We start from the raw sequence: 13,671 nt of genomic DNA on the forward strand, positions 1-13,671 counted from the left end.
CGTCTTTGAAAGGGACTACCTCAAAGGGCTTCTGAACATATGCAGAACACCTTGAGTGCTGCAGCAATCCCTCCCTGGAACTACAGCTAAAGTTCTTCTGCCCGTGTACAGAATGTTTTTTGCACACTGGAACTCTGCTCTTTTTTTTTTTTAAAGGTCTGAGTGCATGCAAAGTGTTGCTTGCCTTGGGACAAGTGGCTTAAAAAAAAACGGAATGGGCAACCCGTGATCTTTGAACGGGGCTCAGGATTTAAGTAAGAAGAGATCCCCGGGGGCTGCTTAGCGATCCATCCGGCCATCTGCTGCGGCTGCCCTCCAAACCCTTGCTTGTTGTAAGGGAAATGTCCTCTGCACATGCATTCTGAAAAGGCAGTTCCTTCACTAGGCCCCAGGGTTGCCAGCTGGCCTTGCAAACCATTCTTGGGATGAAACCCTGGCACCAGTTCAGAGGGGCCCCCCCACTGCCCTCTTTTTTTCCACCCAAGGCCAGAGAGATGTTTTAATCGGCAGGCAACCAGCTACAGTGTTGTTCTGTGCTGGGTGGCTTAACCGGCTGGGCACAGCTTCCCATGCTGTTTGGGGCTGCAGGCCAGATAACGGGGCACGCGGAGCCCTGCAGAAGAGATAAGCGGCCGGGGAACTTTAGGAGGGGGTGGCAGGCAGATCTCCAGCATCTCCTCACCCCTGGCAGCCCTTTGTGACTGCCTGCGTGTGACCCAGGCTGAAATCAGGCCTCCAGCGCAAAGCGCAAGATGGTTGAAAGCAACCTGCTTTCCTGCCACTCAGACACCTGGTTCCAGCCCGCTGAAAACAGCCTTGAAGCGGCTTGCTTTGCACATGCATATGCGAATCTGCCTGTTGGTGGCTTTGCACAAATGCATAGACACCTTTCTGGTTTTCACCTGTGCAGCACTCACAATGGCAAAAGATGGGGTCTTTCAGGGCAGGTGTGAATTCTGCCCACTGGGTGGAGAATCCTTTGGCTGGTGAGAAAGCACAAACCATGCCCTCCCCCCCCCAAGACCTGAGATGCCCTTCCTCAAATCAATGCAGTTTGCAAATCATTGCAATCAGTTTCCAAAATCTGGTGCTTGTGAGAAATTATCCTAGTTGGCTTTCCCTGGGCCAGAAGCCGCCGGGATTATTTCGCTATCCAGGACGTAGACTGAACACTGGATTAGTCTCGTTTACTAGTGTGATCCAGGTGGGTGGCCGTGTTTGTCTGAAGCAGCAGAACAAAGCAGGAGTCATAAAACGTTGTTGGTCTCAAAGGTTTGTTTGTTCGTTTGTTCACTAATGTGATTTGTGTACTTGTGCGTATATCTATCTTCTTTGTTTTTGTTTTTGATTCTGTTCCAGCCACCATGATTCTGTTCCAGCCACCACAGAAGTAGAAGTTACAATGTCCGCAGTGAGTTTTGAAACAGATTTCTTGCTGCCCCGATCAGCAAATGGGACGAGGAAGGACATTCTGTTGTGGAGCGGGGAGGGGAAGTCAGTTTCAGCTAAGCAAAAAAGTCACATCAAGGTGTTATAGCTGTCACCCGGCTTTTCTCCCTGGTTGGGGATTCAAAAGTGTTTTTCATAACATTGCCTCCTCTTCACAACAACCACCTCCTTGTTGAGGGCAGGTCAGGCTGAGAGACTGTGACAGGCAAAAGGTCACCTGGTCCTCCCAAGTTCTAGTCTGATGCTCTAACCCTGCGAAGGGGCTTCTTGCTGGCACTTGGAGGGGGGGGGGGGACAGGGCCAAAGTCAGGGATCTTTTTAAAAAGTGGAGGGTCATCCTTTCCCACCCACTGCGGGGCTTTGCTGCTCCTCAGAAGCTTTCTGCGGGGGGGGGGAGTTGGAGGCTCTGCAAGTGGCCAAGTTGAGGCGGCCAACGCTGAAACTTTGGAGTCAAGAAGGGACTGCGCCTTGTGTGCAAGCAGGAGGGTTTCCCTCCTTCCTTCCGTCTCCCTCTCCCCCACCCGGGCACTTCGCAGCCCTCCCCCCCCCCCCCCCCGCCCGTCCCACAGGGCTTCCTCCACCTCCCTCCTCTCCAATTGCTGCTTTTGCTGCTGCACTGCACTGCGCCCTGCTCAGCTCTCCTGGCTCCGGGTTCAGGGGCCCCACCTGGAACTGGGGGTAGTGCCCCCCACATGCCCCACTGTGGCTACGGGCCTGAGCAGAGGGCACAGACCAACTGAGAGGAATAAGGAGACTGAGGCGTAGACAGTTCCAGGTGGAAAGCCATCTTGGTCTGCAGCAAAAGAGCAAGTTTTGAGTCCAGGAGCACCTTAAAAGACCAGCAAAATTTTCAGGGTGTAAAGTTACTTCTATCTGATGAAGGGATATTTGATCCTTAAGAACATAAGAGAGGCCATGTTGGATCAGGCCAATGGCCCATCCAGTCCAACACTCTGTGTCACAGAAGAACATAAGAGGAGCCCTGTTGGATCAGGCCAGTGGCCCCTCCAGTCCAACACTCTGTGTCACAGAAGAACATAAGAGGAGCCATGTTGAATCAGGCCAATGGCCCCTCCAGTCCAACACTCTGTGTCACATAAGAACATAAGAGAAGCCATGTTGGATCAGGCCAATGGCCCATCCAGTCCAACACTCTGTGTCACAGAAGAACATAAGAGGAGCCCTGTTGGATCAGGCCAGTGGCCCCTCCAGTCCAACACTCTGTGTCACAGAAGAACATAAGAGGAGCCATGTTGGATCAGGCCAATGGCCCCTCCAGTCCAACACTCTGTGTCACATAAGAACATAAGAGAAGCCATGTTGGATCAGGCCAATGGCCCATCCAGTCCAACACTCTGTGTCACATAAGAACATAAGAGAAGCCCTGTTGGATCAGGCCAATGGCCCCTCTAGTCCAACACTCTGTGTCACAGAAGAACATAAGAGGAGCCATGTTGGATCAGGCCAGTGGCCCCTCCAGTCCAACACTCTGTGTCACAGAAGAACATAAGAGGAGCCATGTTGGATCAGGCCAATGGCCCCTCCAGTCCAACACTCTGTGTCACATAAGAACATAAGAGAAGCCATGTTGGATCAGGCCAATGGCCCATCCAGTCCAACACTCTGTGTCACATAAGAACATAAGAGAAGCCCTGTTGGATCAGGCCAATGGCCCCTCTAGTCCAACACTCTGTGTCACATAAGAGAAACCATGTTGGATCAGGCCAATGGCCCATCCAGTCCAACACTGTGTCACAGAAGAACATAAGAGAAGCCATGTTAGATCAGGCCAATGGCCCATCCAGTCCAACACTCTGTGTCACAGAAGAACATAAGAGAAACCATGTTGGCTCAGGCCAGTGGCCCCTCCAGTCCAGCACTCTGTGTCACATAAGAACATAAGAGAAGCCATGTTGGATCAGGCCAGTGGCCCATCCAGTCCAACACTGTGTCACATAAGAACATAAGAGAAGCCATGTTGGATCAGGCCAGTGGCCCATCCAGTCCAGCACTCTGTGTCACACAGTGGCCAAAAAAACCAAGCACCATCAGGAGGTCCATCAGTGGGGCAGGACACTAGAAGCCCTCCCACTGTTGCCCCTCCACAAGCACCAAGAATACAGAGAACATAAGAGAAGTCATGATGGATCAAGCCAATGGCCCATGTAGCCCAGCACTCTGTGTCACACAGTGAGTAAAAAACCCAGGTGCCATCAGGAGGTCCACCAGTGGAGCCAGAACCCTAGAAGCCTTCCCACTGTGCCCCCCCAAGCACCAAGAATACAGAGCATCCCTGCCCCAGACAGAGAGTTCCAACAATACACTGTGACCAATTGTTCCTGCTGCTAGTAAACTAATGATGGACCTCTGCTCCAGATGTTTATTCAATCTCCTCTTGAAGCTGTCTGTGCTTGTGGCCACCACCACCTGCTGTGGCAGAAGCTTCTGCCCTGGAAGTCTTGCTGGTCTCTTGTTGGTCCAAGTGGACTTGAGTCTTGCTGGGTCTCAGGCATCGTTTGAACATTTTAAAGAAATGCCGAATCCCTCCCGTCGCCCCTCTGTTGGGGGGAGGGAAAAGAGGTTGGGAGACGGGCCTTGAGAAGGATAACTCTATCTTTATTTACAGCTCATCCAAATATAAAACATGCAACCACGTCACGGCATTGACTAAATTCTCCCATTACCAGCCCCTTTTCCCCCCTTTTTGCCTAGAAAATGAACCCCCGCCCTCTAATCTCCCAAAAATAACAATTAAAAAATCGGAAGCAGAAGGGGTAACTGAACAACTTTGCAGCTGTATCCTGGCAGAGAAGCTCTTGGATTCTGACACAGAAAATTCCCTGAAGGAGAGAAAGGAAGGAAGCCGGGGGCAACCCCTGGCCACTTAGAAGCGAAACATCCTGTGCTTGACGCGTCATTCAGGATCTGTAGAATCTCAAGTTTCTAGTCCTCATGAAACCCAGTAGAGAAAAGCTTGCCAATGAGGGGCAGGACAAGACTTCAAGGGATGGAGCTCAAGTGTTTTGTGTGGCTTCTCCCCCCTCCCCACTCCACCCCCAATTAACAATAAGATTAATTAATTCAAAATAAGTAAAATGAGGAAGAATTTGTGGCCTATTACATAACCAATTCAGGATATAGAATTTAATTATTTTTTTGCATGTCACCTGAGCGACCAAGATGTCCCTTCATGTTCTGTCTGGGTTCTGCTCCTACAGCCCAGTACAGAGATCCATTGGTGCAACTCCACTAATGCTGGCTTGGATTGGGTCCTTGCACCTGCACATCTTTATCCCACGTACTAACCTGCACGCCCCAACATACCTGAGTGAAAACCTCAGTGCAGTAACTCACAGAATTTGGCTACAAGTGCGAACACTGGCTCAGAGGTTCCTAAACTGTGTGCCAAACCGTACTGGTATGCCATAAGAGAATTGCCTGTTATGTCTCTGGATGCATCACTGGTCTAGCCTCTCCCCATCAGCCTCCATCAGGTAAACTCTGCCCTGTCCCTGGGTATGTGTATGGAATTCAGTCATGTCTGATACAGTAGAATGACTCTACAAAGGAAATGCACCTAGAGCAGAGACTCATACAGAGATGCAGCAGGCAATGGGTAACATTTATTCATATAATAGAAGCCAGCTCTCTCTGATGTCAGAGAGAAAACTGCCTCCGACTTTTATTGTGTGTGTATGGGCAGATGAGATTTAACTAGCAGAAGTTCCAGGGAAACTGTGTTAGATTCACCACTGCTTTTGGTCACGGTTCAGCCAGCAGCATCAAAGCCGTCCGGTTGCCCTTCCATTCCCAACCCCACCACTAATTATAAATTAACTCCTCCAGCCAAGAAAAGCTTCCCAGCATCTCTCTAGACATTAATAAATGATCCTTGATCTCCATCGGTGTACTCTGGCTCCACACAGCGGCCTTTTCGCCTGGTCACCCTCCGGTTGCGGTGGAATTTGGCATAGCAGCGCAGACCTGAAGGGGCAGAGAGAATGGGGGAGGGAGGTAGGCGAGAAAAGCATTCTAGGACATGGCAGATTCTACCTTGAGAGCTTTCCTTACTAAGGACAAAATTTTCTTGAAGGGCCAGCCGCAGCCTTCCAGAGGCCAGAATTTTGGCCCAGAGGTGTATACTTGCCAACCACGTTCTGCTCTATTGTATGCTGAGCAGTCCCCTGGAATACCTTCTGGAACCCCTGGGCTATCACCCAACCACTGAGCTGTTAACTCCTTCTGTGTGTCTCGTTGCTGAATGAAGGCCCTTCAGATGGTCTGGCGCCCTAGGTGGTCACCTAACTCATCTCTCTTGGTGGTTCTAACCCTCCCTTAGAATCATCAAGCCTGGCCTGGGCAGACCATTCCCACAGTTCAAGCGACCCCAGGAAGAGGACAGCCTCGGTCTTTGTCCCACTGGAAAGAGGTCACACTCTCTCACCTTCTGCGCACATGCAATCGTCATAACATTTGTTGTTCAGGCCACGGTTGTGGGGCTTGCAGAGATGCTCCCTCAAGTCGCAGCAGCAGCCTGCCAAGTCGAGAAGAATCGGGACCCAACTTTAGTAATGTCTTTACTTCATGCGTCCCTACTTTTCTCCCACAAGAGGGACCCACAGCACTCCCCACAGAACAACCTTGCGAGGTAGGCTAGGGTGAGAGCACATGACTGGGCCAGGGTCACCCACCTAACATCCATGGCAAACTGGGGGTTCACATCTGCATCTCCAGGTTCAGCACTCTAACCCCCACACCGCACTGGCTTCCCCATGGCCTTGCTGTATCCCCCCCCCCCCATCCGAAGTGTTTGTGGGTTAATCTGTCCAGCACTTTGAATTAAGATCTTCCTCACAAGGCATGCCACCCACAGAGGCAAGGCGGGTAGGGGCTAGAGGCAAGGTTTTCTCAGTGGTGGCCCCCCCAACTTTATTTATTATTATTACTTTAAATACTTTATAAAACCCTCTCCTATGAGGCTTGTCTGGAATCTGGGGGGGGGGGGGGCAGTCCAAAGGATTTCTGTTCATCCAAACTTTTCACTGACATTTTATTTCATTTTTCTTTTGGCTGCTTCGACTTTACCACCTTGTCCTGTTTCATGGCTTGCTTCTGTGCATCTATTGCTTCAGGCTCAAATACATACGCAGTAGAAACTGACCTTTGACTACTGTGCATGTATTTCATTGAGCACTGTATTTCATTCAGTAGAAATTGACCACTGACTATCGTGTATGTATTTCATTGAGCATCAGTTCCAGATACTAAGCAAACAACTGTGTCGGACGAAGGATGTGACCGAAACACGCCGAGATTTTCCTAGGCTGTGTGTCGCTTTATCTCTGCCATAACTCTTGCATTACTGAAGGAATTACCAGCACTGTTTTGAGTATTTACTGTTCTGAAGATTCATTCCATCTTGTTTAGTGGACTCTTGGACTCAAAGCGGTTCACAAAGTGTACATGCATGCTGCTATAATTGCAACTCATTCATGTTATGAATGTTAATAACCAGCTGAATGTACTGTGTTGTATGCGATCTGAAATAATAGTATTTTGAGCAGTTATCTAAGTAGAAATACCGTAATTTTCATTGCACGGTTATCTCCAGGAACTCAACCTCATTGTGTTTTTTCCCCTTGTTTGTCGCCACCTGGAGCACCCCCATATGCCCTTGCATACCCCTCTCCTGCGGGTGCTAGTCCTCATGACAACTGAGGCCCACCTGGGAGGCAGTCGAGATGATGGTCGCAGGGCTCCCCTTCAGTGGGGGTGGTTTCATTCCCACCAGCCTGACTCCGCTGTTTCTCTGGGGAGGAGAAGGAAGGAGGAGGAGGAGGAGAGGAGGGGAAGACACACAGAGAAGAGAGGATGGAAAATTAAAAGCAGATTCTGCAGGGATGGCCAGACTTGCTCAACAAAAGAGCCACATAGAATAAAAATCAGGTGTTGGAGAACTGCAAGACATGAACATCAGATGCTTGAGAGCTTCAAGAGAGGAAGGAAGGAAGGAAGGAAGGAAGGAAGGAAGGAAGGAAGGAAGGAAGGAAGGAAGGAAGGAAGGAAGGAAGGAAGGAAGGAAGGCAAATAGATGGGGAGAGAAAGGTAGAAACAAAGCAACTTTAAATGCATTCTCCAAGCTGCCAGCTGGCTTGGTGTGGAGAAGAAGAAGATATTGGGTTTATATCCCGCCCTCCACTCCGAAGAGTCTCAGAGCGGCTCACAATCTCCTTTCCCTTCCTCCCCCACAACAGACACCCTGTGAGGTGGGTGGGGCTGGAGAGGGCTCTCACAGCAGCTGCCCTTTCAAGGACAACTTCTGCCAGAGCTATGGCTGACCCAAGGCCATGCCAGCAGCTGCAAGAGGAGAAGGGGGGAATCAAACCCGGTTCTCCCAGATAAGAGTCTGCTCATTTCACCACTATGGCTGACGCAAGGCCATTCCAGCAGGTGCAAGTGGAGGAGTGGGGAATCAAACCAGGTTCTTCCAGATAAGAGTCCGCTCACTTCACCACTATGGCTGACCCAAGGCCATTCCAGCAGCTGCAAGGGAGGAGTGGGGAATCAAACCCAGTTCTCCCAGATAAGAGTCCTTGCACTTCACCACTATGGCTGACCCAAGGCCATTCCAGCAGCTGCAAGTGGATGAGTGCGGAATCAAACCCGGTTCTCCCAGATAACAGTCCTCTCATTTCACCACTATGGCTGACTCAAGGCCATTCCAGCAGCTGCAAGGGGAGGAGTGGGGAATCAAACCCAGTTCTCCCAGATAAGAGTCCTCGCACTTCACCACTAGGGCTGACCCAAGGCCATTCCAGCAGCTGTAAGTGGAGGAGTGGGGAATCAAACCCGGTTCTCCCAGATAATAACCACTATGGCTGCCCCAAGGCCATTCCAGCAGGTGCATGTAGAGGAGTGGGGAATCAAACCCAGTTCTCCCAGATAAGAATCTGCTCACTTAACCACTATGGCTGACCCAAGGCCATTCCAGCAGCTGCAAGGGAGGAGTGGGGAATCAAACCCAGTTCTCCCAGATAAGAGTCCTTGCACTTCACCACTATGGCTGACCCAAGGCCATTCCAGCAGCTGCAAGTGGATGAGTGCGGAATCAAACCCGGTTCTCCCAGATAACAGTCCTCTCATTTCACCACTATGGCTGACTCAAGGCCATTCCAGCAGCTGCAAGGGGAGGAGTGGGGAATCAAACCCAGTTTTCCCAGATAAGAGTCCTCGCACTTCACCACTAGGGCTGACCCAAGGCCATTCCAGCAGCTGTAAGTGGAGGAGTGGGGAATCAAACCCGGTTCTCCCAGATAATAACCACTATGGCTGCCCCAAGGCCATTCCAGCAGGTGCATGTAGAGGAGTGGGGAATCAAACCCAGTTCTCCCAGATAAGAATCTGCTCACTTAACCACTATGGCTGCCCCAAGGCCATTCCAGCAGCTGCAAGGGGAGGAGTGGGGAATCAAACCTGGTTCTCCCAGATAAGAGTCCACGCACTTAACCACTACACCAGACTGGCAGCAGAAGTGATTTAAAGAGACAAACATCTTCTCCAAGTCAGCCAATGGGGTGGTGGGGGCTTCTAGAGCCACACAGTATGTGTGAGAGAGCCACATGTGTGAGAGAGCTGATCCAGTTTGGCCACACCTGCTCCAGACGAACAAACAAGCAGATATACCAGCCAATAGAAAATGGGCATGCCAGAGAATATCCTGACATTCTTGCTTTCTATGCATCTATGGATTGCTTTTAACATAAGAGAGGCAAGCCTCTAGTCCCTTGACTCCTCGAGTTCTCCCAGATAAGAGTACGCACACTTAACCACTACACCAAACTGCCTCCAAACTGGCTCTCACAAAGGAGATTGTGAACTGCTCTGAGACTCCGAGATTCAGAGTGGAGGGCGGGATATAAATCCAATATCTTCTTCTTCTTCTTTCACAACACCTACTACCTGAGCCTTTCAACTGGAGGTGCCGGGGATTGAACCTGGGACCTTCTGCGCGCAAAGCTGATGCTCTGTCACTGAGCAGCAGCTCCTCTATAAGTAAACCAGACTCTAGAAATGTTTTTGGGCACCCCATGGAGTCTCCTCCTCTGGGATTGTTTTGTTACAAGATGTATTGCCACAGCTGGTGGTACCTTTCTTCTGGGACAAGGGCCACATATCTGGCCGGAGGTCTTCGTAATCCGTCCAGTCGAAGAGAGTCATGTCCAGGGTGGGCATCACGTCCCCCTCTTGCCTGGCACGGACCCGAGGACGGGGGGACGTAGCTTGGGGAGCGGGGGGCTTCTCGGTTGAAGTATTTGACGTGGAGCTGAGAAGGGAGGTGGGCACCAATCCTGCAGAGGAACCTTCCGTCTGGAGTGCCTGAAATTGCTCCTCAAAGTTTTCAGGCTTTTTATACAGCGCGCTTGGGCCCCGATCAGGACCTTTGCCTGCAAGACAGAAGATCAGACCTCTAGCTGGGTCAGACCCACGCTGCATCTAGTTCAGCAGCCTGTTTCATACAGATGCACCCTGAAGACCCACAAATGGGGCACCAAGCCCCACCCCCCCAGTAACTGATATTCAAAGATACACTGCTCCTACACACGGAGGTTCCGTTTAGGTACCACGGCAAACAACAACAGTTGGAACTTCTCTCCTGTCCTCTATGGATTTGTCTAATCATCTTTTAACGCCAGATGAGTGAGTGACCAGCGCCATGTCCAGTGGCAGAGAGTCCCACAACTTAACGACATGGTGTTCGAAAACCTGCTTTCTTTTGGCTGTCCTGAATTTACAATCTGCCAACTTCCTTGGGTGCCCTTGAGTTCGAGTTATCTCTGGAGCTGAGACCTGGGTGGCTTGGCCACTAGGCTTACCAACCCCCAGGTGGGGTCTGGAGGTCTCCCAGAATTATAACGGATCTCCAGTTCCCCTGGATAAGAGGGCGTCTTTGGAAAAGAGGTGCAACAGCATCATACCTCACTACGGTCTCTCCTCTCCTCTCCCCAAACCCTTTTCCCCTCAGGCGTCACCCCCAAATCTCCAGAAATTTCCCAACCCAGAGCTGGCAACACTACCACAAACAGCCAAGCAAGCTACAGGCTCTCTGCACTGTTCCCCACCCTACCCCACACCACCCAGGTTTAGGGTTGCCAATCCCCAGGTGGGAGCAGGGGATCCTCCAGTTTAGATACCCTCCCCCCGCTTCAGGGTCATCAGAAAGCCGGGGGGGCGGGATGTGTGCTGGGCACTCCATTATTCCCTATGGCAGGGATGTCAAACATGCGGCCCGGGGGCTGAATCAGGCCCCCAGAGGGCTCCTATCAGGTCCCCAAGCAACTGGCTGTCATCGGCTTTCTTCTCCCTCTCTCTTGCTTCCTTCTGCATCACAGCTTGCTTTGCCTGGCTTGCTCAACTGCACAGGGGCTACAGAGCAAAGCCTCTATTTTTTCCATTGGCTGAGGCTCCTTCCTTGGGGAGGAAGGGGAGGAGGGAGAGCTTGCTTTGCCAGGCTCTCTCAATCGTGCAGCAGAGCTACTGAGCCAAGCCTCTCTTCCCTCTATTGGCTGAGGCTCCTGGTCCCCTGGGGAAAGACAGAAAGAGCCAGAGCTTCCTTTGCCCAGTTCTCTGGATCCCATGGGAGAAATACAAAGAAAGCACTTTTAAGGCCAACTAGTGCTAAGGTTTTAAGCATGTTTTATGTTTGTCTGTGTCCTTTATAAAGCTTACATCTCTGCTACCTAATCTTAAATAAGTACACACATGGCCTGGCCTGACAAGGTCTCATTTATGTCAGATCTGGCTCTCATAACAAATGAGTTATGGAGATCTCCTGCCCTATGGAGACCGATTCCCATAAGGTATAATGGAGAACTGATCTGTGGGTATCTGGGGGGGCCTGTTTTTTGAGGTAGGGGCACCAAATTTTCAGCATAGCATCCGGTGCCTCTCCTCAAAACACCTCCAAGTTTCAAAAAGATTGGACCAGGGGGTCCAATTCGATCAGCCCCCAAAGGAGGTGCCCCCATCCTTCATTATTTCCAATGGAGGGAAGGCATTTAAAAAGTGTGCCGTCCCTTTCAATGCGATGGCTAGAACTCCCTTTGCAGTTCAATTATGTTTTTCACAACCTTGCTCCTGGCTCCACCCCCAACGTCTCCTGACTCCACCCCCAAAGTCTCCAGGCTCCACCCCCAAAATCCCCAGATATTTCTTGAACTGGACCCAGCCACCCTACACAGGTTCCCAGTACCTCGGTGCTGCTTCAGCCGGTCCCTGCGGCTGTGTCTTCGGAGCTCCCGGTTGTGCTTCTTCCCTCTTTCCAACCCTGGGGAGTGGTTCTCCTGCTCCGGATATGGAAAGGTGAAGCCCAAGAAAATGTCCTTCTGCCGGAGGCTGGCGGGCCGCTCCATCGTTCCAGACGTGCCTGCGTGCCGCATGCTGGCCTCCCCGGAGACTCTGGCCTGGACCGGCATCCCCCGGTGGGCCCACTCCTGCCTCAGGAGGCTGTGTCTGTGGTGATGGGTCATGGCTCGTGGCTGAGAGGCCCACGGATCCTGGTTCTGGAAGCTGTTGGTGACCTCTGGGAGTCTGGAGACCACAGGGGCCGGCTCGAGGGAGTCCGTGGGGCTGAGAGTCAGCAGGCAGAAGACAAACATGGGGGCCGAAAAGGCAGGGGAAGGGGCCATCTTCCTGAAATCCGGGCCTTACCTGCAAGGAAAGGAAAGGAAAGGTCCCCTGTGCAAGCACCAGTCGTTTCCGACTCTGGGGTGACGCTGCTTTCACAACGTTTTCACGGCAGACTTTTTATGGGGTGGTTTGCCATTGCCTTCCCCAGTCCTCTGCACTTTCTCCCCAGCAAGCTGGGGGCTCGTTTTACCAACCTCAGAAGGATGGAAGGCTAAGTCAACCTCGAGCCGGCTACTTGAACCCAGCTTCCGCTGGGATCGAACTCAGGTTGTGAGTAGAGAGTTTAACTGCAGTACTGCAGCTTTACCACTCTGCACCACGGGACTCTTAGAGTATAGGAAAAGGAAAGGTCCCCTGTGCAAGCACCAGTCGTTTCCGACTCTGGGGTGACATTGCTTTCACAAGGTTTTCACGGCAGACTTTTTACAGGGTGGTTTGCCATGGCCTTCCCCAGTCATCTACACTTCCCGCCCCCCCCGCCCCAGCAAGCTGGGGACTTCTTTTACCGACCTCGGAAGGATAGAAGGCTGAGTTAACCTCAAGTCGGCTACCTGAAAACCCAGCTTCCGCCGGGAATCGAACTCAGGTCATGAGCAGAGAGCTCGGACTGCAGTACTGCAGCTTTACCACTCTGCGCAAGAGACGCACCCAAATCCGTGAACAGCAGTAGTTTCCACTTGGGAAGCACTAGCGTTGCCAACTGTAGGCTGAGAAATTCCTGGCGATTTGGGGGTGGAGCCTGAGGAAGATGGAGTTAAGGGAGCTCAGCAGAGATGTGATGTCACTCTAGGACTTCCATTTCTCCTAGACCCTGGGTGTCAAACATGTGGCTCAGGGGCTGAATCAGGCCCCTGGAGGACTCCATCAGCCTCCCCCCCCCCGCCCCGAGCAACTGGTTGTCCTCTGCTTCCTTCTCCCTCTCTCTTGCTTCCTTCTGCATCACAGCTTGCTCAATCATACAGGAGCTACAGAGCAAAAACTCTATTTTCTCCATTGGCTGAAGCTCCTCCCTTGGGGAGGAAGGGGGGGGGGAAGGCAGAGCTTGCTTTACCAGGCTACTCAAATGCAGAACAGTGCAACTGAGTCAAGCCTCTCTTCCTTCTATTGGCTGAAGCTCCTCCCCTTTCTGGCCCCCTAAAGAAAGAGCCAGTGCTTCCTTTGCCCAGCTCCCTGGATCCCATGGGAGAGGTACAAAGCAAGCACCTTTAAGACCAACAAGTGCTAACATTTTAAGCATGTTTTAAATTTTTTAAAAATTTAATTGTGTTTTTTTATGGTGGCAAAACCCAGGGAAGGAAAACTGCAGTCAGCAAGAAATTGGCTAATGGAGAAGATGCTAAATTTCCAGCCGATCTTTTTTTTTTAATTACATTTCTTTTCTTTTTAATTGAACCCCCAAACAGAAAATAAATAAAAAAATAACAACAATGGTCCTGACATCTGTCAAAAATTCCCAAGTATTTAGAAATCAGTCCATGTGCAATGTGTTGTCCATATCTTGCAAAGGCCACGATCTGCTGCATTCTGGCATGTGGG

The 13,671-nt window shown here is 51.2% G+C and overlaps 1 protein-coding gene across 1 annotated transcript; it reads right to left on the minus strand.

The window, feature by feature from the left end:
- Positions 1–4,566: 4,566 nt before the first annotated feature.
- LOC132586981 (draxin-like) lies at positions 4,567–12,151 on the minus strand. Its single transcript, XM_060259154.1, has 5 exons — positions 11,699–12,151; positions 9,597–9,893; positions 7,175–7,258; positions 5,894–5,983; positions 4,567–5,433 (listed from the first exon to the last, which is right to left on the minus strand). Exons 1-5 carry the CDS (start codon positions 12,132–12,134, stop codon positions 5,321–5,323), a joined length of 1,020 nt encoding a protein of 339 aa, XP_060115137.1. The 5' UTR covers positions 12,135–12,151; the 3' UTR covers positions 4,567–5,320.
- Between the last annotated feature and the right edge of the window lie 1,520 nt (positions 12,152–13,671).

Source organism: Heteronotia binoei, chromosome 18, assembly GCF_032191835.1.
Source record: "Heteronotia binoei isolate CCM8104 ecotype False Entrance Well chromosome 18, APGP_CSIRO_Hbin_v1, whole genome shotgun sequence".
Taxonomy (NCBI): domain Eukaryota; kingdom Metazoa; phylum Chordata; class Lepidosauria; order Squamata; family Gekkonidae; genus Heteronotia; species Heteronotia binoei.